Raw genomic sequence first — 23,563 nt, 5'->3', positions numbered from 1 at the left:
ATTCCTGAAAGAAATTAAAAATGAAATGTTTAGTATATTTACATACATAAAATTACAAATTAATTTGATTTACCCTTAGTTCATTTTAAATCTTCAAAGAACACTGTCTTCAGCTATAAATACTCTATTTTCTTCAATCAACCATCATATTTTATCATAATCTTATATAAAATCCGAGCTAGAAACATGCATGAAGGAGATAAACTTCTATAATAAATACTTTATGCAGGCTAAAATAGTGCTGTTAGCTGTAAAAATGAGATAATATGAAGGAAATAATAATGTATATAAAGCTGTTTGCAATAAATAAGATACCATAGTTTATTATTTAAGACTTGGCAGTAATTTAATGAGATTCTGAGCTTTTGTTGTACTGATTTATAACTATTGCACTTTGGGTGAGATAAATAGCTAAGCCTAAGGAACATTCTAACATGGCAGATGTATTTCCTGCTAAGTACAATATGCGGGCTATTTTCAGAAATAAAAGCATATTCAAAATGATAAGGCAAACTAGAATATTCTTCTAGTTAACACTGAGATAAAATATCGCATAGACATATCCATATTTTGTTACTTAATTCTTGTAGAAGTAGATAAGACTAACATTGCATAGATTTTGCATATTCAATATGCAAGGAGATTTTTCTGTGGCTCCTAAAGAATAAATTCAAGCTCTGTCTCTCTCTCTCTCTCCCCCCCCCCCCGCTCTCCTTTTTATCTAATGAATGGAAAAATCTGTTTACTCTGATACCTCTTATCTCAGAAGAATAAAATATTATTTAAGGTTCCTACTTAATTATAACCTCAATCTGGGAGGGACAGTACAGAATATTAAACCCCAGATTAAAGTATGTTGATGCTTATGCTCTTTGTATAAAATTTAAAGCAGGAGTCATGCAGGACTTGAATGATGGAACAGGGCCTGCTTTGCCTTGTATTTTAATTCCTTTATGATGTTAAATAATATTCTCAAATGGAGGAACAGTATGGTGCAGTGGTTAAGGTACCAGGTTTAATGAGGGTTGTCCTCTTCATCTCTTATCAATGGAAGACATACGATTTTAAGTGGTTCCATCCTGTTCCTGTGGGTGTAGTCCTTCCAAGATTGTCACTCTATCGTTGCTATGCTTCCCTTCATATTTTAGTATGCTAACTGTGTTCTGAACAACTTGGGAGAAACCCAGAATTTTTTCTTCACCGCATAAAATTCTCACTGGGTTACTGCTATGGGGAGTTCACCAGCAAAGTGGATTTGGATTTGGATTAATCTAGAGTAAAACCCTTTTCTGGCTCTTCTGTGATTTTACTAAATGCTTCAAAAATCAATCTTTCTTTGAAAGCTCTTTCCAATCCTTCCACCCATCTACAACACCCATTACTGAGGTCTTAAGGAATCATTCTTTGTGCAACATAAAAAGCGCGAACATTGTTTCAAGGGGTATTTGTGTGACATGTCTTCTATTGAACGGATATACTTAAAAATAGATTTGCTGTTATGCTTTGCTGAGCTTCTTTTAATTCACATTGGAAATTCTGTGGAGGTATATTCAATGACTAGCTTGCATTTATCTCTTAGATAATTTGGGTAAAACAATGATGGTTGAAAGTGGGGTTTGTGAATTCCAAGTTTGGATGTACATGGACAAAATAGGGTGAAAGCACCCGAGTTCCTTTAGTCAGGATGTTAAATAAGTATATGGTGTTTTGGGACATGAATCACAGATTTAATAAACTGTGATATTTCAGAAACTCCATGTGCACAAATGGAAATACAAAGATGTTTTGTATTTCAGTATTGCCATTCCTTTGTAATTGGAATAATTATCAAGAAATAACTCTCAATATTTATTGACATTTAAATTTATAATTAGCATTATATTGCGTTATATAATCTTCAAATAAATAAAATAGATTTGATCTCATAATAGCCACCAATAAAGAGAATATCATGTCATTTTATGTTCTACTATTCTTGTTCCCAATTATCCTCTTACTGCTGGAGATTCAGTTTGACAGCATTTTTGCTTCTTAGTAACATGGCTTTAAATATTATCAGTTTCACTCTCATGCTCATATTCTAAATGACAGAGAAAGTATGTGAAGAAATGAAAATATTAGAACCCCATTTTGCCAATATTATCATAGCAAAAGCAATTTTAGTTATTTGTTGCTTTGTGTTTAGATATATTCTTTTGTGATATAAATTTGTGGGTGTATACTCAGGAGAAAGTCTAGATCAGTGGTTCTCAACCTGTGGGTCGGGACCCCATTTGGGGGTCGAACGACCATTTCACGGGGGCGCCAAACAAGGCTGTCCGCCATTTTTTTCCCCTTTTCTTTGGCCACGCCCCTGGCACCCGGTGATGTATAAATGGTTGGGGGTCACCACAACATGGGGAACTGTATTATGGGGTCGCGGCATTAGAAAGGTTGAGAACCACTGGTCTAGATGAAATATTATTCCTGATTTTGCAAAGAGTATCAACCTTCTGACATTTGGAGAAATTGTTGTCTGCTAACTGTCTCTTCTCACTTATTTAGAAAGGCTTCGTAGTCTGCACCAAATAAATAAATTTAATATGGAGCATCCATTTATAAAATGATCGTATCTATTTTTACTATTTTCAGCAAGTTACTGCTAACCAGCTTCCTCCAAGTTTCTGTTACATTCTTGCTGCTTCTGCTGATTACAGTGATGCAGATGAAAAAGAACAAATATCAAATTTATATTTCCCCCCAACTGTTTGTAGTCTCAAGGAAATTTATCAGGTATTTTTTTTCCTCAAAAAGTTTATAATCAGTAAAGTAATCAATCAGTAATCATTTGTAATTCAATATTAGCCCCAAATTTTAATTGTTTTTCAGATGGGTGATTTACCTCAGCGTTGCAGTTTTTGGGCATATGTTGTATATCGAAGACTACAGGTATTTTTTTATGTATATATGTCTATATATCAACAAGTTATTTTTTAATTGTTATTGCATTTATGTTCTGGGTTTAAGAGCTCTGTGTGTACATATAGGAGTCTCCCTTTATTTTATTTGCACAAAATTGTGTGAGATAGGCTGAGCTAAAAGGAAGTGACTAGATCAAAATCACTCATTTTGGTCAAACTGATACCTGAACCTGATTCTTCTTATCCCAGTCCAGCCCTTTGAACACAAAACCACTGAATATGTTGTCAGTCTAAATGAAAATATTTTTATGTGCTAGAGGATTCTTTGGGTTTGGTTATAGGACAATTTTTTCTCCGAAAATATAGGAGCCATTTTTATATTGAAATTGTTCTTTTTTTTGAAGTAGTAAATGAATCATATGTGTCTTCTATTCATTGCCATATAAAGCTCTTTCTTTGCAAAGTGTATAAACAAAAGCTATTTTCTAATGTTATCATAAAGAAACATGTTCATTGGTCCTATTCAGCAACAGTTCAGTTCTCCTTATCACAATTAGTTTGTGAGAAGATGGTTGACATGTTCTCATAATTCCAAATATGCTCAACAGTTCAGAAACAGTTCAATACAATTCCTTAAATGAGGGGTCCTTGGTGCTCTCTGAGCTTGGTTATTTTTTTGCAGATATTTCATTACTGAAACTAGCACTGCTAGAACCTAGTTTGGGTAATGAAATGTCTGTAAGAAAACAACCAAGCTCAGAGAGCACCAAGGACTCTTCATTTCAACCCTGAGCTACAAATATTCTCCTTTATTGGTACAATTCCTTAAAGCCTGATGCCACCTTTAGAGTTTCATTAGAGGGTTTCCATCTTTATATATTTGTTTGATTGTTATTCTGTCTTTCTTCTAAAAGAGTTAAATAGGGATTTCCTTTCCTTTTTTCCCAGGATTAACAATCTTATGGAGTGGGCTCAGGGAAAATAACTGGCCCAAAGTCACCCAGTTGGTTCCCATGAGTGAACTTGGATGTTTCCAGTCCTACTTCATATTGGCTATCTAATTATTAAATCAAATTACTTGATTACATAATGTCAGTAGTTTCATATTAAAATTTAAAAAATCATTTTAGAAAGATTATTTACAATAAAGTGAAAGAATAAGGTAAAAATAGTGTTATGATATCAAAGAAGTAATGTATTATAATATAACTAAAATAATATTACTCGTTTAGACAGTGGATAATGTAAATAACTCCACTTACAGAAGGTTTTGTGTATACAGTACCAGAAAGAAGATTTTTATTGAACTAGAACTATTGCATTCACCAGAAACTACTCTAAAAGATACAAAGATGACACCAAATGCATATTTGTACATTGAAAATATTACATAATTAGATGAGAAATGACTAAGTGTATAAATCTAGAAACTGCAGTAAAAACTGAATATATCTGGGTAGATTTCATTTGCCACTCCCTCTGCCCTTTATAATCCAGATGGTTAATTCTGTTTTTTGCCTTCTCCTTTCCAAGCTATCTTCCTAAGGTTTCTAACATTTTCTTTCACTAAACATTTTATATGGACTTGTGGGCAGCTGCTGGATTTTGCTTGTCAGCACAGTGCTACAAATTACTTCAAACATATATGACATATCTGGTTGAATTACATTCCAGAGATTTTAACTGGATATCACATTAAAATTAATGTGAAATCTTCCATAAAACTACACATAGGAGACTCTAAGAGTTAAAAATCTTGTAAAAAATTGTTTTTTTTACTTGTTACAATCTAATACCATTACCTGGCATTAAAAGATAAGTTAAACATTATGTTATTTTTAAGTAATGGAGTATATTTTACTTAGTAAGTTAAATAATAGTTGTCTTAGCTTTTACAGAATCAGTGGCAGTTGAGTAAGCTCTTTTAACAGAAAGAAAGAAAATTGCCTTCTCAAGCATTGCTCCAGACATTTTGGGTTCTCGCATAATTTTTATGCCTCCTGGTTACATCTGCTTCATGTTTGGAAGCATTTAATACAAGACACCAGCAAGCTCTGTTGAAATTAGCTGTACATCTGGGAAATCCTCAGTCCCTGCAGCTAAGCATGTTCATGATGCTATTTTATTCCTGAACAGCAAATTTGCCAATAGGATATTGTACATAGGAAAAGAAAAAACAGGCTGTTCAATAGTGACTTTTCTACATTTACAGTACATTATTGTAAAAGTAGAGGGAATTTAAACAAACATTTTTAAAAAATTTAAGGCAATATTTAAGACATTTATATGTCATCCCCAGTGTTTTTCATTTCCTGTAACCATCTCTCTTCCTCCTATTTTCCTGTCCCATCAACAGTTGGGTGTATATATAAACTCCTTTTAGGACTGTACTCCAATTATCTGTTAAACTGTACTATCATTCACAAAAGTTTGTGTGATGATAAAGTTTATATTGGCTTGAAGAATTGCTGACAGAGACCAATAGTTCATCTTTATGGTATGATCCTTTCACAATAGCTGGTCAGATTCTTTTGGGAAGCCCATAATCAGGACAAAAAAGCATTAGCCCTTTCCTGAAGATTTTAAGTGGCTTTGAATTTGGAAATTCTGGTGCACCAAATATTATAATAGATCTATATCTTTTTTGAGATATATTAACCAAAATTATATATTGTATTCTAAATGTGATCATAAAATAGATGTCTTTAATCCCAATATACTGTTGCAGTTTCATTTGCAGTCTTAACAGTCCATATTTTCATTATTCACAACTTCTGTTTATATTCTTTGAAATATTTCCCAAAAATCTAAATTCATTTGCCTTATTAATGTGCCTTAACATAATTGAATACTGAATTCAGTTCAGTATACTTATAAAACTAGCATGGGGATTTGCCTGATTGAGAATCATTTCATATCAAAGTTTATCTGGTATTTTATTGTCTATTTATCTACCTTACAGCGAGAATTTAGGAACTTTCCAGTCTGTTTTGTTTATAGATCCCTGAGCAAGAATTGCCATAAATGTGGCCATTTCATTGTTCATATCCAGATCCATTTCTGAGTCATTCCGTTTTTCTTCCAGAATATCCAGCTTTTCCCTAGAATGGACTGATCTAGGAGTCCCAGAGGGGTGTAGTCTATTTCTAGAAGTGGTTTGTCCCGAACTGTTTATAGAAAAGTAATTGGGCAGCATCCAGAAGATACATTTACTTCCAGTTTTGGGTAATCCACTTCCAGAATTACATTAACCACTCCAGGATTATTCAGATTTTTCTGTTTTAATGGAACAGAGGAAAAAAATGATACGTGTTGGGAGAAAGTAAACATTCCAGAGCTTTACTACAAAATTTTGCACTTACACTCTCTTAGTTCCAAATATTTTATAACCATAATCCCAATACTTAAATCAGATCTTCATAGAAATTCAGCTATAAAGATGTGCTTGTATTCTTTCTCAGAATTGATTGGGCACAAATAAAAAATGTATGTTTCTATCTGATAATTTTATTCATGTTAAGCTATCCAGTGCAGAGCAGATGGCCAGTTCAGAATGGGATGTATGTATGTATGTATGTATGGATGGATGGATAGATAGATAGATAGATAGATAGATAGATAGATAGATAGGGTTAACCCCATTTTTATAGAAATTAAATAGTCAATAAAAGAGGTAAAATCTGTTAAGAACAACTAGCGCAGGAGATTAAGAAAATAATTTATTTTAATTCAATAAGGTAATTGATGAATCTTTTAAAATTAAATGTAAGCTAATTGTGTCCAAACTTGGCTACATATCAGTCTTGGCCAGTTGTTAGCCTTGCCGTGTCACAGTACCAAATGGCTGGTGGGCACCACTAGTTGTAGGCAGTACAGCTCCCTATTAGGATTTTTTTTCACCATCTCAAGAGGACATACACAAAGTTGGCGCAGGCTTAGGAGAAGACTAGAATTATATAATAACCAGTTGATTTGTAGTACAGCTTTTCAAATTTATACTCTTTCTTTAGTTTCTATGATCCTATGTTCTCAGTTTCCACAAATTAAAAGCATAGCTGTTGTTTAGAAACATTCCAGGTGATTTTGTTTCACATGTGTATTCATTTTATTTTAATTAATATGAAAAATTAAACCATTCAGAATTCTGCAACTGAATGGCAATGTTAGTTCAGATATTTAACTGTACGTAGTATTTTATAGTAGTCACTTAATTCTACTTTATCAGCACCTTCAAAATGGAAAAAGATACACCATTATTAGGAATGAGGTCCGGAAAGTGTGAAAATATAAACCAGCTCACCTAAGATAACTGTTCCAGAAATAAAATGTCAGGGTTGAAACTTGTTTACTAGTTCAATGTCTGCTAGCAAGGATGTGTCCTTCATACAAGTCTACTGTATCATAAAATATGAGGAAAAGACCTTGGTTCAGTTTAAAATTCTTTTGTGAAATAATTCATTCCAGGAAAATAATCTTTTTTTTAACTACATTTTGTGTTTGAGTCAAATCTCCTTTTGTCTTCTTTTTAAATCAGAACCTCTCCAGAATGCTAGTGGAACTAAAATTCTTCAGTTCTTTCTGTGAATTGGGAAATGGAAATATTGTCTTTTTATTATTATTATTATTATTCAGAATAAGTATTATGGTACAAAAGGAAAATGAGGAAATATATTCCATCTGGGCTCAGGGAACTGTACTGTCACATAACTCAATCCTGCTGCTGTTTGTCTGTTCTGTCCTTTTTGTTCAGAACAAATTGACACACATACAGGAAGATGATGGTTTTAAAATGACTTATTGTTATTTGCTTTTTGGCTGACAGTCTTGTTGGTCAAAATCTAAAAGTTAGTATTTCAGTGCTCCAGTGTTTCTGCTTTATGTTTTTAAGAAATATAATTAAAATTCAATTTTCAATTAACAATTGAAATGAGAACAGCAACAAAAAAAAAGATTGAAGAAATTATACATTGCAGTTTATTAATCCCTTTTAAGTCACTCATATTTTCCAGTCTTTTTTTGAGATCATAAATAAAATTAATATACAATTATTTGAAAAATAAAATGCAAATATCAGGTTAAAGTTCTAATATTCTTGATTCTGAAGAGATATGGTAGCTATAGCAGGCATGTCAAACTCACGACATCACGTGACGTTGTGCGACATATCGCAATGTTTTCCCCATTGCTGGCAATGGGGTAGGCACAGTTTTGGAGTGATGCATCCGGCCTATGGGCCGGCAGTTTGACATGCCTGAGCTATAGAAATCTGTTAATAGAAAAGGTGTTACTGTGACGTTTTAAAGACTAATTGAATTGTTACTTCTACAGATGATGATGTTATGACAAATGGAAGTATCTGTAGAGTTGTGTGCATAGAACTCTGAATTTCCGCTCTTGGAAAGGGCCATTTGGTTCTCTGGAAATGGGTGAATTATGGCAGAAGTACTGAAAAGAAAGGGGAGATCCTGATCCTGCTCACTTGTTTTAAATTCAACTACAGCATCACTATTTCAGTTTAAACACTCTAATTTGTAGATATTTTATGACACCTGTTGGTACACTAAGTATCTTTGATAGTACGATCTATACATGTTTCTTTGACTTTTGAGAGGGCCAACTTTCAGGAAAGTGTGCCCAAGCATTTTATATCAAAACCTTGAATGACAAAAATGACAAATGATAAAAGTTGAACAAAATGTTAATCTGAAGTAATTCTGCAGTATCTTCAAGAATTATTACTTTGCAGTGTTTATATTAGTTTCACTATTTAATAGTAAGTTTCTTAATACAAAGCTGAAACCCTTTTGTATAGAAGAGCTACAAAAGGTAAGTAATTTCATTATGAGATCATTTGTTTTGATGACCTTTATCTTTTGCTGAATATTTACCTTCCTGTCCCAAACAGAATATTTATGTTGCTGGAATAGATGTTTTTGTTTCTCCTGTTACCTTTTATGAATCATTTAGTTTGTATGCATCCTTGAAAAATGTCAAAATTTATCCAGGAAGAAAATTCCAAATTTATACCTATAGAGTTTCTACCAAGAAAATGAAGCACATTACACAATGTAAGAATAATGCTTCTGGTATTTTCTTTATTCAAAGAAAAAAAAATACATGATAACTTTAAAATTTCAAAATAATACTAGTCAAAGGCATCACATCATATAGTATGTTTGAATTGCTCAATAATTATGAAATCCTCAAAGTGACTTATTTTAAAACAAATGCATATAAGGAAATATTTATATTTAAACCTTAATTAAGGTTGAGCTAGTCATAGTTGGAGCAGGACTTAATACTTTTTTGTGGCCAGAAACTTCCATGAGTGGAAAGGTGAGGTAAATCGGGTAAGCTCAGCTATGGAATTTGACTGGATGACTTTACCAGTCACTATCATTCAGCCCAACTTACTTTACAGAATTGTTATTCAAATAAAATTGGAAAAAAGAATACCATCTATGCTGCATTGCATTCTTGGAGGAAAAGCAAGATATAAAACTAACAAAAGAAATGAAATTTAGAATTTACAGGTTTTATTGGTATTTTTCACTTCAAAATTTTACTTACATTCAACCCATGTAGTAGAATTGATTCTGGAAATTGCAAAAGGGGAATCTGCAAGCTGCAAATCATACCTGCACTATACTTTGACCAATAAGATGGATTGCAATGGTTTGCTGTGTCTAATTGGTATAGGTAGACATCGCTTAACAACTGCCCTCTTTAGCAACTATTCAAAGGTATGACAGCACTTAAAAAGTAACTTTATGACCAGTCCTTGTGCTTATGACTGTTGTACAACTCTAAAAGTCACATATGATCAAAATTCAGGTATTTCACAACTAGCAGGTATTTACAATGATCATAATATTTCATGGTCATGTGATTGTTATTTACACACTTTACAGCTGGCTTTCAACAAGCAGAGTCAGTTGATAGCCTGGCAGTAAAATTGCAAGTTAACAGAAAACAGAATTGGAAGGTACCTTGGAGGTCTTCTAGTCTAACCCTCTACAGGAAACTCTGTAACATTTCAGACAAATGATTCTCCAATCTCTTCTTAAATACCTACAACAGGGGTAGGCAACCCAAAACACTTAAAGAGCCACTTGGACCCGTTTCCCACCAAAAACAAAACACTGGGAGCCGCAAAACCATTTTGATATTTAAAATGAAGATAACACTGCATATATCCTTTTTTACCTTTATTATAGGTGTGTGTGTATTTGTGTGTGTATGTATGTGTGTGTGTGTGTGTATATATGTATATATACACACACACACACACACACATACACACACAGGTAAAAAATGGATATATGCAGTGTTATCTTCATTTTAGATGTCAAAAGGGTCTCTCTCTCTCTCTCTCTGTCTCTCTCCCTCCCTCCCTCTCTATCTGCCCTTGATCTGCCTGCCACTCCTCTTCCCCCGCTCTCTTTCTCTCTCTCTCTCTCTTTCCTCTCTCTCTCTCTCCCTCTCTCTCTTTCTCTCTCTCTCTTTCTCCCCCCCCCTCTCCTATCTGCTGCTCACCTGACAAGCTTCAAGCTGTTGTCCAACAAGATAAGGGGTAGACAACCTCGTCTCTTTTATGACTCATGGACTTCAACTCCCAGAATTCCTGAGTCAGCCTAGCTGGGCTAGCTAGCTCTCTCCTGCCCTTCCTGCTTCCTGCAGAGACGCAGCAAAGGGAGGAGCTCCGCCCAGTAAGCTTTTCCCCTCCTCGGAAAACACTGTGAGTCCACTCTCTTTTACACACACACACACACACAAACACAAGCACACACACACATACAGAGAGAGAGAGAGAGAGAGAGAGAGAGAGAGAGAGAGAGAGAGAGAGAGTGAAGCAGGGAAGCGCAATTCCTCTCTCTGTCTCTGTCTCTCTCTGCAAAGGCAGAGGAGGCTGGGAGCCGCAGGGGAAGGCTCAAAGAGCCGCATGCGGCTCCGGAGCCGCAGGTTGCCGACCTGTGACCTACAATCATATGATGTCTTGCTTAATGACTGTGAGAGATTCTCTTAATTATGGTAGAAGTGAGGTTGCAAGTTCCTCACAGTCACTTGATATCTCACTTAATGACCACATGCCTAAGTGACAAGAGTTGCTGGTCCCAGTTGTAATTATTAAATGAAGATTACCCGTATAGCAACTTTGAATATGGTACAGCACCCACCATTTTACTTTCTAAGTTTCAAATCTAGTCATATCACACAGTTGATTTATTGCAATCAATAGGCAGCAATGATAATCATTATTTTATCCCAGCACTTGTACAGGATCTGGATATGTTTCTGTTTATAGTTGTAGTATATAATCACCTCCTGATCTTCTGAAGATTTGCAAAAAATCTAGTGATTCTGTATATCACTTAAAATGATGTAATTTTTTTAGCCAATATTTTGAGCTTGCTGGTGGTGGTTAAGGGTGAAATACTGTATGGGAAGAAGAGAAACCATTTGCAGCCATTATCTTAAAATTGCTGTAAAGAGAACAAAATTGTGCCACAAAAAATTGGCAATTTTTTTCTTTGAACTTTATTTTGGAGAGTAGAGTAAGCTACATGTGTTGTATGATCCATTGATTGTACTCTGATTAAAATGCTGCTAGCTAAATTGAAGTTTTCATCTGCTTCATGGTCTTTAATTTTGTTTTCCTTTCAATCATAGGAAATGGGCAGCACTTCTCCAGACCAAAGACAATTTTGGCTATTTGTCACTGATTTCTCATTGCAAAGAGAGTCTGAGATCAGTTCTGGAATTCCCAAAACACTACCTGTCTCAGTTGTTTCATCATGTGTGGTTGATGTGGAAGTAATGGAAGCATTCAAGAGCTCTTCCCCTTGTATTGTTTTCTTCAAGGATGCTATGTGTGGAAATGGTAAGGATTAGCACAATTTAATAACAAAATAAAAATAAATACAACTTAATCAAAATTAAAAGAATGAATACAAACATAATGCATGTAAGAAAATATATAGACTAGCTTTTAAACATATCATTAAATCTTGAGGATGGAAAATAATATTTATCAGGCTTTCCATGACATAGAAAAGAGTCTCCGCATAAACTGAAAGCAAATAGAAATCTGAAATTTATATGCCACCCAGGTTGCTTTGGATTATAAAATAGGTTTTGTGTGTGTGTGTGTGTGTGTGTGTGTGTGTAAATAATCTGGTCTTACATCATTTTTCCAACTTCTAAGAATAATTCATTGATTTTTTTCAGACACATCTAGCAAACTGAGGGCAATTAAACCCAAATAACGAGGCAACCTGAATTGGATATCATATGTAACATGAGAATATAATATATCCTCTTATCCCTTTTACACTTCCAATAGCCAATCGTTCTTAAACATTCTCTGGGTATCCAATAAGCATAAAAATTAATATACTGTTGATTTCTTAAGATCTTATATTTAATGTTCTTTAAAACCTTATTCATTGAGTTGTTAAAACAGGATAAATGAATAAAATCCATACCAATTTGGTGTTCATTGTCACCTCCCAACCAAGAAGATGTGGATAATGTCTTCCAAAAGGAAATCACAGATCTTTCAAAGAGCATGGAGCAATAGTGATAGGAAACTTAATTAGGTACCCTGATATCTGTTGGGAGACAAACCCTGCCATGCATAGTACTTGCAGGAAATTCCTGGCTCATCTTAACTGACAACTTTCTCAGTTTGATATATTCTAACTTTCTCCCTCAAAGGATATAGCGCAAAGAGATAAGGTATATTTGACCAGATACCAACAAATTCAGAGTACTTTGTTGATGAAATTAAAATATGAGAAAGTGAGCTGACATTTTTTATTTTAAGGGAAACAAAACATGATACTGAGATAGAATCTCAAATACTAAAAGTTAGAATGCTCTGAGGATAATATAGGATGCTATGAACAGTAAAAAAAAGTCTTGTTTAGATAGCTTCAAAATAAAAACAAAAAATGAATTACTTTACACATTCCTCATTTACTACAACAAAATTCTAACGTAACAAAAAAAAGAGCAAAGCCTGTGAACTCTTATTTGGATTCATTTTTTTTAAATAAAAAGTACATCTTGTAAGCAGTAAATTATGCAGAGCAGAATTAAGGGCAGAATTGTAATTTGGGGTTGATGGAAGAATGATTAGAAAATATTATTTTACTTTTAAATTAATGAATTTAAATCTCTAGAACTGAATGAATTGCCTAACAGTTTCACCAAGTCCTTATATATTATTTTTGAAAAATCTTGGACAAAATGTAGAGAAAATGTCTCTATGTTCAAAACGGTAAATGGAGGAGGACCCTGAAAATTACAGACCAGTCAGTCTGAGATTCATAGAGCAGATCATAAACAAGTAGATGTGTAAGCACCTTGAATAAATGCAGTAATTACCAAGTAAACGTTATTTAAAAAAACAATTTTTCATTGGAAAATTTTCTTAATAGATAATGGGATTAATATGAACATAATACACGTTCGTTTCAGTAAAGCATTTGATAAAATACCTTGGTTGGATAATGAAATGTCTACAAACATACAACCAGAGATCACAAGAACTCCACAGTAATATTTTGATTTTGTTTTGTTTTGTGTCAGATACTGTGTCCAATTGTGGCACCACGCTTAAAATGTATTCAGCGAAACTGAAATAGGGAGAAAGAAGGGTAGTGAAGATGATCAAAGAACTAGGAACTAAGTTTTCTGAAGAGAGAGGGAAGAAACTGGGAATGTTTAACCTTGAAAAGAGAAGACTATTAAAATAGTATACTCTAAGTACTTGAAAGAATGTCAGACAAGATGATTTTGACTTGAATTCAGAGTTACAGGAAGGCTGATTCCAGCTGAATGACAAGAAAAAAAATCCTAAGAAAAGTTTGATGAGGGAATCAATTATGTAGGTGGACTCTACTTCACTTAATGTTTTCAAACAGGTATCTGACATTTGGGCATTACAATACATTAAGAATAGAAAACCAAATCTTGTTTTCTGTGATTTTTGCTTCTTAATTAAAGGATTTTTAGCATACTCACTCTTTCTTTATACGTGGAAAAGCTTTGAAAGCTTATTTATTAAATAAGATGATTTTTCTACATCTAGTCCATCCCTACCAACAGAAATTAGAGAGCCATGATGACTTAAAAGGAAGAAGGGGCTAAATAATAAGAAAACATAGAGGCTATATTTTAGAATTACAGAGTTTTATAATGATAATATAATGGAAACCAATGGAACTGATTGTCAACAAGTTAAAGAAGCAATCCTTCTTTTCATGCTTTACACTGCTTAATCTTTATTGATTTGTTGCTGAGAACACTTGATATGTAATAATTAATTTAACATGCACTAGTAAAACCAGTTTGTTGTGTATTACATATCCAGTCCAGTGGTATAAAATGAGAAGGAAATGTAGGGAATTATGCACCAGAATAGGTTTTATTGTCTATATTATAGACTGCTTATATCGCTTCTGAGATATGTTCATTGTTGTTAACATTACTCCATCTTATAATCTAAGTTGTTTCTCTAAATATAATGGCTCAAGCCTAACTTTTATTTTAAGTAATAAATCATGCTTGTGGGTATTTGAATGAAGAGCTACTGGTTAAGGCATCAGGCTAAAAACCAGGAGACTGCAAGTTTTAGTCCCACCATTGTCACAAAGCCAACTGGGTGACCTCGGGCTACTCACTTTCTCTCAGCACTAGGAAAAGCGTAGTGGCAAAGCACTTCTGAAATACCTTGCCATGAAAACCGCAGACACTTGTCCAGATAATCTCCAAGAATCAGACACCATTGAATAGAAGGGGAAAAAGTATCTGGATAGAGTTTCCACCATAGTACTAGTATCAGTGACAGTACTGTAGCTAACACTACTTGAGAAGAATAAAATTAAATTCTAATCATGTTCAATATAAACTAATCAGTACATATTACATCATTGTTAGCTATCAGATTTAAACTTTTGACCTACTTGCACAAACCTTTTACCATGTTTCAAGAACTGACACTTCTCTGAGCAAAGATTTGACTACCTTGTTTTGGGGAGCAAAGTGCAACATATGAATAACTTTGGAATAACCCCCAACCCACCATTAAAAGATAAAGAAAATTTAATGTGCAGCTAATTTCCTTTCTAAATAAAACCTGGTTAGTGGATGCTGGCAGCCTATTAACTAGAATAGAGTACTCATTTGAATAAATTAGACTAAAACAAGTTTAGTGAAATACTTGCAAGAATTTGTCTTTATTGGCTTAGATAATTAACACAGCCACTTTTTTCTTTGTTACTGTAACTTATCAAAATGTCTTTGTTGGCAGGTAAGATTATTTGCATTGAACGTACAGTTCTCTTGCTACAAAAGCCCCTTTTGTGTAGGGCTGCTGGTGCTGACATCACTGAACTGACTGGTCCTGTCAAACTAGATTATCTGGATTCTACCACTCAAATCAATTCTATTTGTACTGTAAGAGGTTCGTAACTATATTTTTTCTTATTTGACATCTTAATACTAGCTTTCTTTTTGCCTGTTTTCCAAGAGTTTATGACAAATTATATTCCTTATCTCTTTTTTCTTTAATTGATAATTTCCATTTGAAGAAGTTACAGTTGACTCCTCTGGTGCAGTAGCAGATAATTAAAAAAGCAATGATACTTTTTGTACTAGTTGTTCTGTTGCTTTTGTGGGTGCCATTATATTGGATAATGACCTCACAAATGATCCTAGGACTGGAGAGTCTGGGGCAAAGGTAGGCAACCTTGGTTCTTTTATGACTCATGGACTTCAACTCCCAGAATGCTGACTCAGGAATTCTGGAAGTTGAAGTCCACGAGTCATAAAAGAGCCAAGGTTGCCTACCCCTGGCCTGGGGCTTGGATAACTCCATTTATATAATGAAAGGTTGCAAGGATAAATTGGGAGATTCCTATATATACTGCCTTCAGAACCTGAGAAGAAAATTGGTTTATATGCCCTGCTTTGGCTTACATTTCTTACTTTGTCTAGTCTTTCATCATGATTGAAAGCTTTTTTTTCCAACTCATTGTAAAGCTTAAACTTTACATAAAAATATAATAAACCCCAAATTAATTAAATTACATATTCCTGCACTGATGCCTACTACAAGTAGTCCTCAACTTACAACTGTCCATTTAGTGATGATTCAACATTAGAACAGCACTGAAAAAGTGACTTATGATTGTTTTTTCACGCTTACAATGATTGCAGCATCTCCATAGTGACATGATCAAAATTCAGATGTTTGACAACTGACTCATATTTATGACGGTTGCATGTCCCAGGGTCATTTGCTCCCTTTTGCAAAATTCTGACAAGCAAAGCCAATGGGGAAGTGAGATTCATTTTACAGCTGTGTTATTGACTTAACCAATGCAGTGATTCATTTAACAACTGTGGCAAGAAAGGTTCTAAAATGGGGCAAAATTTATTTAATAAATGTCTTATATTTTTGCTGGATTGTGGTTGTAATTCGAGGACTATCTGTATGTAGGATTATCGCCAGTCCTGATTTTCCTAATAATTTCATTTATCAAAATACAAACACGTTACTCAAATCATCAGGGCTTTCTGGGCAATTTGCCTTTGACACTGTAGGGTTGACAATTGTAATCCATTTATTTGCAGGTGTTTTAAGATTACTCATTTATATGTTTTGCTTGCACACATTCTGCATTAATGTTTATTGCTTGGCTCAGCAAACCGCTATTGTTCTAAATCTTTTTATTATCCTTCTCATAAAATTCCATCTTGCTTGATTTATAACACTAAATAACAATACTTTATTGGTGATCCAAATATCTGACTGACCTTTCTAGTCATGTATATGGCTTGGGAGGACATACTTAAATCTCAGTTACCTGGATATAAATAAAGAATAATTCCTGGTGGACATACTTAAATAAATAAAGAATAATTCCTGGGAGGACATACTTAAATCTCAGTTACCTGGATATAAATAAAGAATAATTCCTGGTGTTAAACCAGTGTAAATGCTCTTTAAAAACTCTGTCATGTCTGGTTTTTTTCTTCACTTTGGTTCATTTCAGATTAAAGTAATAGCTACCTTTAGGCAAATATATCAAGTATATAACTTTATAAAATGAGACATGAAAATCCTTTTATTCAAGTGACTTCTCCAAAGGAGGGAAGAAATAGCAATAGCACTTAGACTTATATACTGCTTCACAGTGTTTCACAGCCCTCTCTAAGTGGTTTACAGAATCAGCATATTGCCCCCAGCAATCTGGGTCCTCATTTTACTGACCTTGGAAGGATGGAAGGCTGAGTTATTCTTGAGCTGGTGAGAATAGAATAGAATAATAACTTTATTGTCAGTTTGAATGTACATTAATCAACATACATTAAAATGAAATTTCATTGCATACAGCTCTCAAAAGGTCACCACCTCCAATATACACTACATAAATATGACAAAAATAAATAAATATAGAGAATTATGCATGTACCCACATATATTATATGACATTGAACTGCTGGCAGTCAGCAGAATTAGCCTGCAATACTGCATTCTAGCTACTGTGTCACCACATCTCATCAATTTATGGAATAAATTTAGGAAATCATCCGTTAACTTTTGTTCCCTTTTTCAAAAAAATGTGTTTAATAGCTCTAGACAAGCCAGGATATTTAATCATTTAAATTTGACTTCATGCCCTGGTATTGTTAATCAGAATTTTGTGGTTCAAAGGAGGTCTGGTTTGTTGACTTTTACTGTGAAGACAAAAACTAAGGAAGGCAGGGTTTGCTGGCAAAAATCATTAATTTCTTAGCTTATTAAATGGTGTATTATCACTCAAACTTTGTATTTGAAAACATTTCCTCTTATATAGAAAAAGAGAAATTATAAAAATAATAAAATCTAGGATACAGCTTTTTTTAATATTTAGGAGAGCAACTAGGATTTGGTTACAATTAATTCTGAAATCAATGGAAATCTAAATATCACACTTATAAAATAGTACACTTATTTAAAAGCACTAGTTTTTCATATCAAAAAACAAACATGATTGTCAAAGGTGTTCAAAGTCAAAGTATATTAAATTTTGCAAATTATTTTACTTTTTTTCAGGTATTGTAGTTGGCATTAATGAGAGAACTGCTTTCTCTTGGCCTATATGTAACACATGTGGCAATGAAAAAATAGATCAGCATCCACAAGACAAGTAAGAACATGTTGCACTAACTGGCATATTGATAATCCAGTAGGTATTCTTATGTAAACTCACTCTTCAGTTGTTGAGAATCATCACCAAAAGAATACAGAAATGGGAAAGTTATGGAATAGGGAGTCTTCAATGATATCTTGGGCAATTTGTATCCTGGGCCTCTATCTAATTTTGGTCTAGGTTTTATAGCAAAATTGTCTAATTTCATCCAGAGGAGGAAATTTATTATCAAAAAAATTTAAATGAGATATTTCATATCAAACAATCTCTGATTTCTTTCTTCTAGTTTCCTTTGGCTTTATAGTAGCAAACATACCAGTTCTCACAGGGGAAAACTGTGATTCTCAAAAAAACCCAAAAACTTTGGAAGTCATGTAAATTGACAAAGATTCATCTTCAAGATTTATAGCCTTGGATAGACCTATCTCCCAGAAATTTGTCCAACTCCTTAAATCCATGCAAGGTACAGTGAGGGAAAAAGTTATTTGATCCCCTGGTGATTTTGTACGGTTGCCCACTGACAAAGAAATGATTCGGAGGAGAACTGGGTGAAAGTGTTGTGGTCAGATGAGACCAAAATCGAGCTCTTTGGCATCAACTCAACTCTACCATGTTTGGAGGAGGAGGAATGCTGCCTATGACCCCAAGAACACCATGCCCACCATCAAATATGGAGGTGGAAACATTATGCTTTGGGGGTGTTTTTCTGCTAAGGGGACAGGACAACTTCACTGCATCAAAGGGACAATCGACTGGGCCATGTACTGTCAAATCTTGGGTGAGAACCTCCTTCCTTCAGCCAGGGCATTGAATATGGGTTGTGGATGGGTATTCCAGGATGGCAGTGACCCAAAACACAAGGCCAAGGCAACAAAGAAATGGCTCAAGAAGAAGCACATTAAAGTCCTGGAGTGGCCAAGCCAAGTCTCCAGATCTTAATCCCATAGAAAATCTGTGGAGGGAGCTGAAGGTTCAAGATTTATTTATTTATTTTATTAATAAAATTTATATGCTGCCCAATCCCTAGGGACTCGGGACTCAAGCTGCCAAATGTCAGCCTCGAAACCTTAATGACAGAGAGGATCTGCAAAGAGGAATGGGACAAAATCCCTCCTGAGATTTGTGCAAACCTGGTGGCCAACTACAAAAAAGTCTGGCCTCTGTGATTGCCAGCAAGGGTTTTGCCACCAAGTACTAAGTCATGTTTTGGGAAGGGGTCAAGTACTTATTTCACTCATTAAAATGCAAATCAATTTATAACTTTTTTGAAATGCGTTTTTCTGGATTTTTTTGTGATTATTCTGTTTCTCACTGTAAATAAATAAACTTACCATTAAAATTATAGATTGGTCATTCCTTTTTCAGTGGGCAAAGATACAAAATCAGCAGAGGATCAAATAATATTTTCTATCACTCTAGTGGTCATCATCTTGTCTTATATTAGAGATTTGAGAAGAACTATTTTGTCTTCATACCATGCGTGCACAACCATGTCCCTTTCATTTGCCTTTTTTCTAAGCTAAAGAGTCCAAATTTTTCTAGTTTTTTTTTCTCATAAGAAAAGTGTTGGAACCTTCTGTTCATTTGGCTTGTCCTCTTCCAAATCTTTTCCAGTTCTATCTTCTTTTCATATGTGGCAAGCAGAACTGTATGCAGTATTTGAGATGCATTATAGATTTATATATGAATGTTATGTGGGCAGTTGTATTTCCAGTCTTTCTTAATGAGCCTAGCATGGAATTTGGCTTTTTCCCAGCTGCCATACACTGAGCTGGTATCTTAATTAAATTACATATGACCCAATATCTTTTTCTTACCGGTAGTTGGTTATGCAGGTCAGAGCTCATTAATATTTATGTAAAATGGAGAGGATGTATGTGTTTTAGTGTGTATCCATTTACACTCATTTAATTGAACTGCAGTTGCTCTTTGTTTAATCATTTTTCCAGTTTAAAGAAATTAAATTTTAAAAAAGCTAGTTTGGTGTTGTGATTAGGATGCTGTCCTAAGAAACCAGGAGATGGTGAGTGCTAGTTTTGCCTCAGGCTTGAAAGCTTTCTGGGAGACTGTGAACCAGTCAATCTCAACCCAACCTCCCTCATAGGGTGGTTGTTTTGGAAAAATAGGAAGAGGAAGGAGTACTATGTATGTTCCCCACTTTTACTACTTATAAAGTAGTAAAAGTGGCATAAAAATCTTAAAAATATAAAAAAATGAAAATCCTCCTTGAGCACTTCATAGTTATTTTGAACAGTTTGGTATCGTCCACAAACTTGATCAGATCACTGTTTACTTGTCCCGAAGTCAACAGCATTTATCAACATGCTGAAAAAAACTTAATTATCAGTTCTTGAGGGATGCCATTTCTTATTTCTTCCATTGAGAAAATTGTGCCTTTATTTCAGCTCTTTGTTTTCTGCTTTGTTTAATCATTTAGAAATTCATAAAAATGGTCCTCTATCCCATTATATTTCCTCAAGATCCTTTGATGAGGACCCTTGTATTCTTTATATTTTCAAACAGACTAACAATGTCAGCAGGTTACCTCTCTCCTCGTGCCTGTTGACACTCTGAAAAACTTCTAGAAAATTGGTGAGAAAAGATATACGTTTGCAAAAAACATACTTATTTTCTTTCAGCAAAGCTTGTTCCTAAATGTTCTTAATGTGGGATTAGAGCAATTGTACTTAATCTCTCACCAGTTTGATAAGAACTAATGTTAAGCTGACTAGCCTATAATATCCTCATCTTGTCAGCTCTCTTTTTAAAAAAGTAAAGTTGAATGCATTGTTGCTGATTCTTCTGGGGCCTAACCCAATTTGAAGGCAAATTACCTATTTTTCTTTGCAAATGTGAAGAAATATTAAATTTGAATTATTTAATGATTCTTGGGAGGTGCCATCAGGACCCAGGTGTCAAGATATCCTAGAATGCTTCTTTTAATTAAATTTTACTTGTTCATTCTACAAATCAGCATTGCAACAAGAATACAAAATAACATCCAAGAACAATAAGAACTTCTTTATATTATATAATAACTAGAGTTATTATTAAAATAACACATGCAGTTGTAGATCCGATAAAAATGCAATTCATCTTTGAATTTAGTATTCAAATTTTGTCAGTGACTTTCAAGAAGAGTAATTGACTATAGCGTAGTGCATCAATTGTCCAATGATAAATTTATTTATGAATTTTTAAGTAATTTTGATTTAGCAGCTAAGGGTAAAAAGTAAAGTAAGCACCCTTTTTAAATCTAGTTACCTCCCTCAAAAGTATTTAATATATGTAAATCTAATTTTGATGTATAATCTGTGTTTTGCTTAGTTATTATTCTGATTTCTTCAAATACTTTCTTCCTAGATATCTTCATCTGTTACCTTAATTTGTTATTCTGATTTTTCCCCAGAAAAGTAAAAAAAAACAAAACAAAACTATTTGGTATCTGCACTATTCTGAATTTGATGCTAGGCTTTTCCTCAGAGATAAATTTAAAAGCTGCTCTTTTTGGTGTAATGTGACAACTCCTCTTTCATACAGATTTAGCTTGTTTAAAAAAGTTGACTGATGAATCTCTTGCTTGATCACTTGCTTGATGACGTGTGGTGCTTTGTCTTTTCTGTGTGGAAGAAATAGTATTTCTCACAATACTATCTTGGCAGCCTGGTCTTTAGTCATCTACCTAGCAACCTAAATTAATTCCAGGGCAGTTTACTTAGTTTTTTTAATGTTGTTAATGCTAGTGTAGAAGACTGTGGCTACTAGTTTTACCCCAGTGTTATCCACATGTGCATGACAAACCCAAATCATCTCTCCCACAATCAAAAGTCCTCTTCTTATTGTCATAGATAATAATTTGGCTCATTGCCTATAGAAAACATATTATGCCATCCTTGACTCTTGTTCTCCCTGACCATAAGGGAGCTGTCATCCTGGGAGTAAGACAAAGCTGTCATATCCCAGGAAGTTTCATCTACATACTTTTATGATTGTCTAATATCTGCAGTGGTTTCAAGAAAACAGATTAGCTTCCTGCGAGCCAGGAATGCAGGAATGAATCATGACTTGTGCTTAGCTGGCTGGTACTTATACATTTAACTCTCTGTGGAGTAAACTGGAAAAATACCTTCTCCCTTGGCTTTCTATCTTTATCCTACATTCTGTTAATAACTTGGATTCTTTTTCCTTTAACTCCCATGTCACATTTTTATAGATTTTGTACCCCTGTTTTCCTAATGTTATATCTAAACACATATTGATATCTTTGCAGATGGGAGATCAGTATGTGTTTCATCTTCCTTTTAATTTTTTCATAAAATTCTCCTATTTCTATTAAATTGTTATTCTGAGCTCCTCTCTTATCTTTCCTCTTTGGAAAGACTGCTGGCTGGGACTTCCTATGGAATGCTACAAAGCCTAAGTCACTAATCTCTTGATCAGTGACTTAGCTGTAATCCCCTCCCCTCAGTCCATGTGCTCAGAGTGCAAATAAACACATACCCAGCCAGCAAGGGAAAAAAATCAATCTCACTCAATTAACAAAGATCCTTCCTTATAAATAGCTCCCCAGATTCACTAGATCCCTTACAAACTGTTTTTGTTTGTTGTCCAGGTGATGAGCTCCCAACTGGAAGGGTTATAAAATCATAAAGAGTGCAAAGAAAATAAATATAAAGTATATTCTCTCCAGCATTTATTTTTCTTAGTCATCCAGTAAAATTGATTAAGATTATAGTAATAGTATTTACAATAGCAGCAGCATTCTTATTTTCTATGCACATATATAGAACATAGTACGTCTGTATTTGTGCCAATATCATGTGCTACAATTGATAAGAATAGTTCTAACTTCATTAAGTCTTGCAAAAAGTAGTGCTTTAAGGGAAAACAAAAAATGGCCACTTCATGAAACTATAATTTGTCATCCCAGAATGTCTTTTTAAAAACTAAAGTGATTTAGAGAATGGGTTTGTGTGACTGGTTCTTGACAATCACAGATCAGAGATTCAGACTTGAAACTTATTGGGAACAAGATGTCTAATAAATTTTTGGTTGCAGTCTATTCTTGACACCACAATGAAAGAGATAGAAATAGATTCTAAGAGAGTAGAATCTTTTTGCCTTTCAACTGCTCCATTTCAATTGGTCAATACTAGAATTACTATGTAATTATGATTATGTACTATTACGTCAGGGTTGACTCTTAGTACCTCATAGGTTTTTTTCCAAGAAGGCTTGCCTTCAACTTATCCTTCTGATTTTCCAGCATAGCACCCACTACTGCTGTAAATAAGTCCATTCACCTTGTTGCTGGTCATCCATTTTTCTCTTCTACCTTCCCAGCATTATGGACTTATTTATAGATTTTTTCATAATGTGCCCAAATATAATAATTCGAGCTGGATCATTTGTGCCATGATGAAAAGTCTGGCTTGATTTGTTTTATGATCCGTTTGTATG

The 23,563-nt window shown here is 34.1% G+C and overlaps 1 protein-coding gene across 7 annotated transcripts in view; it reads left to right on the top strand.

Annotated features, from left to right (window-relative positions):
* SPIDR (scaffold protein involved in DNA repair) overlaps positions 1–23,563 on the top strand; it is a 211,336-nt gene that overhangs the window by 183,686 nt on the left and 4,087 nt on the right. For 3 of the 7 annotated variants that reach the window (XM_039333583.1, XM_039333588.1, XM_039333589.1), the window contains 5 exons: positions 2,632–2,772; positions 2,869–2,928; positions 11,571–11,781; positions 15,217–15,369; positions 18,007–18,100. In XM_039333583.1, the coding sequence (XP_039189517.1) occupies positions 2,632–2,772; positions 2,869–2,928; positions 11,571–11,781; positions 15,217–15,369; positions 18,007–18,100 (659 nt within the window). Of the gene's footprint in view, positions 1–2,631; positions 2,773–2,868; positions 2,929–11,570; positions 11,782–15,216; positions 15,370–18,006; positions 18,140–18,389; positions 18,676–23,563 lie in introns of those variants that run through there. The other 4 variants (XM_039333587.1, XR_005555537.1, XR_005555538.1 and 1 more) reach the window with 4 other exon arrangements.

This window comes from Crotalus tigris, unplaced genomic scaffold (genome assembly GCF_016545835.1).
Source record: "Crotalus tigris isolate CLP2741 ecotype Arizona unplaced genomic scaffold, ASM1654583v1 scf7180000024506.7606697, whole genome shotgun sequence".
Taxonomy (NCBI): domain Eukaryota; kingdom Metazoa; phylum Chordata; class Lepidosauria; order Squamata; family Viperidae; genus Crotalus; species Crotalus tigris.
This window is presented reverse-complemented; position numbering and strand designations above follow the sequence as displayed.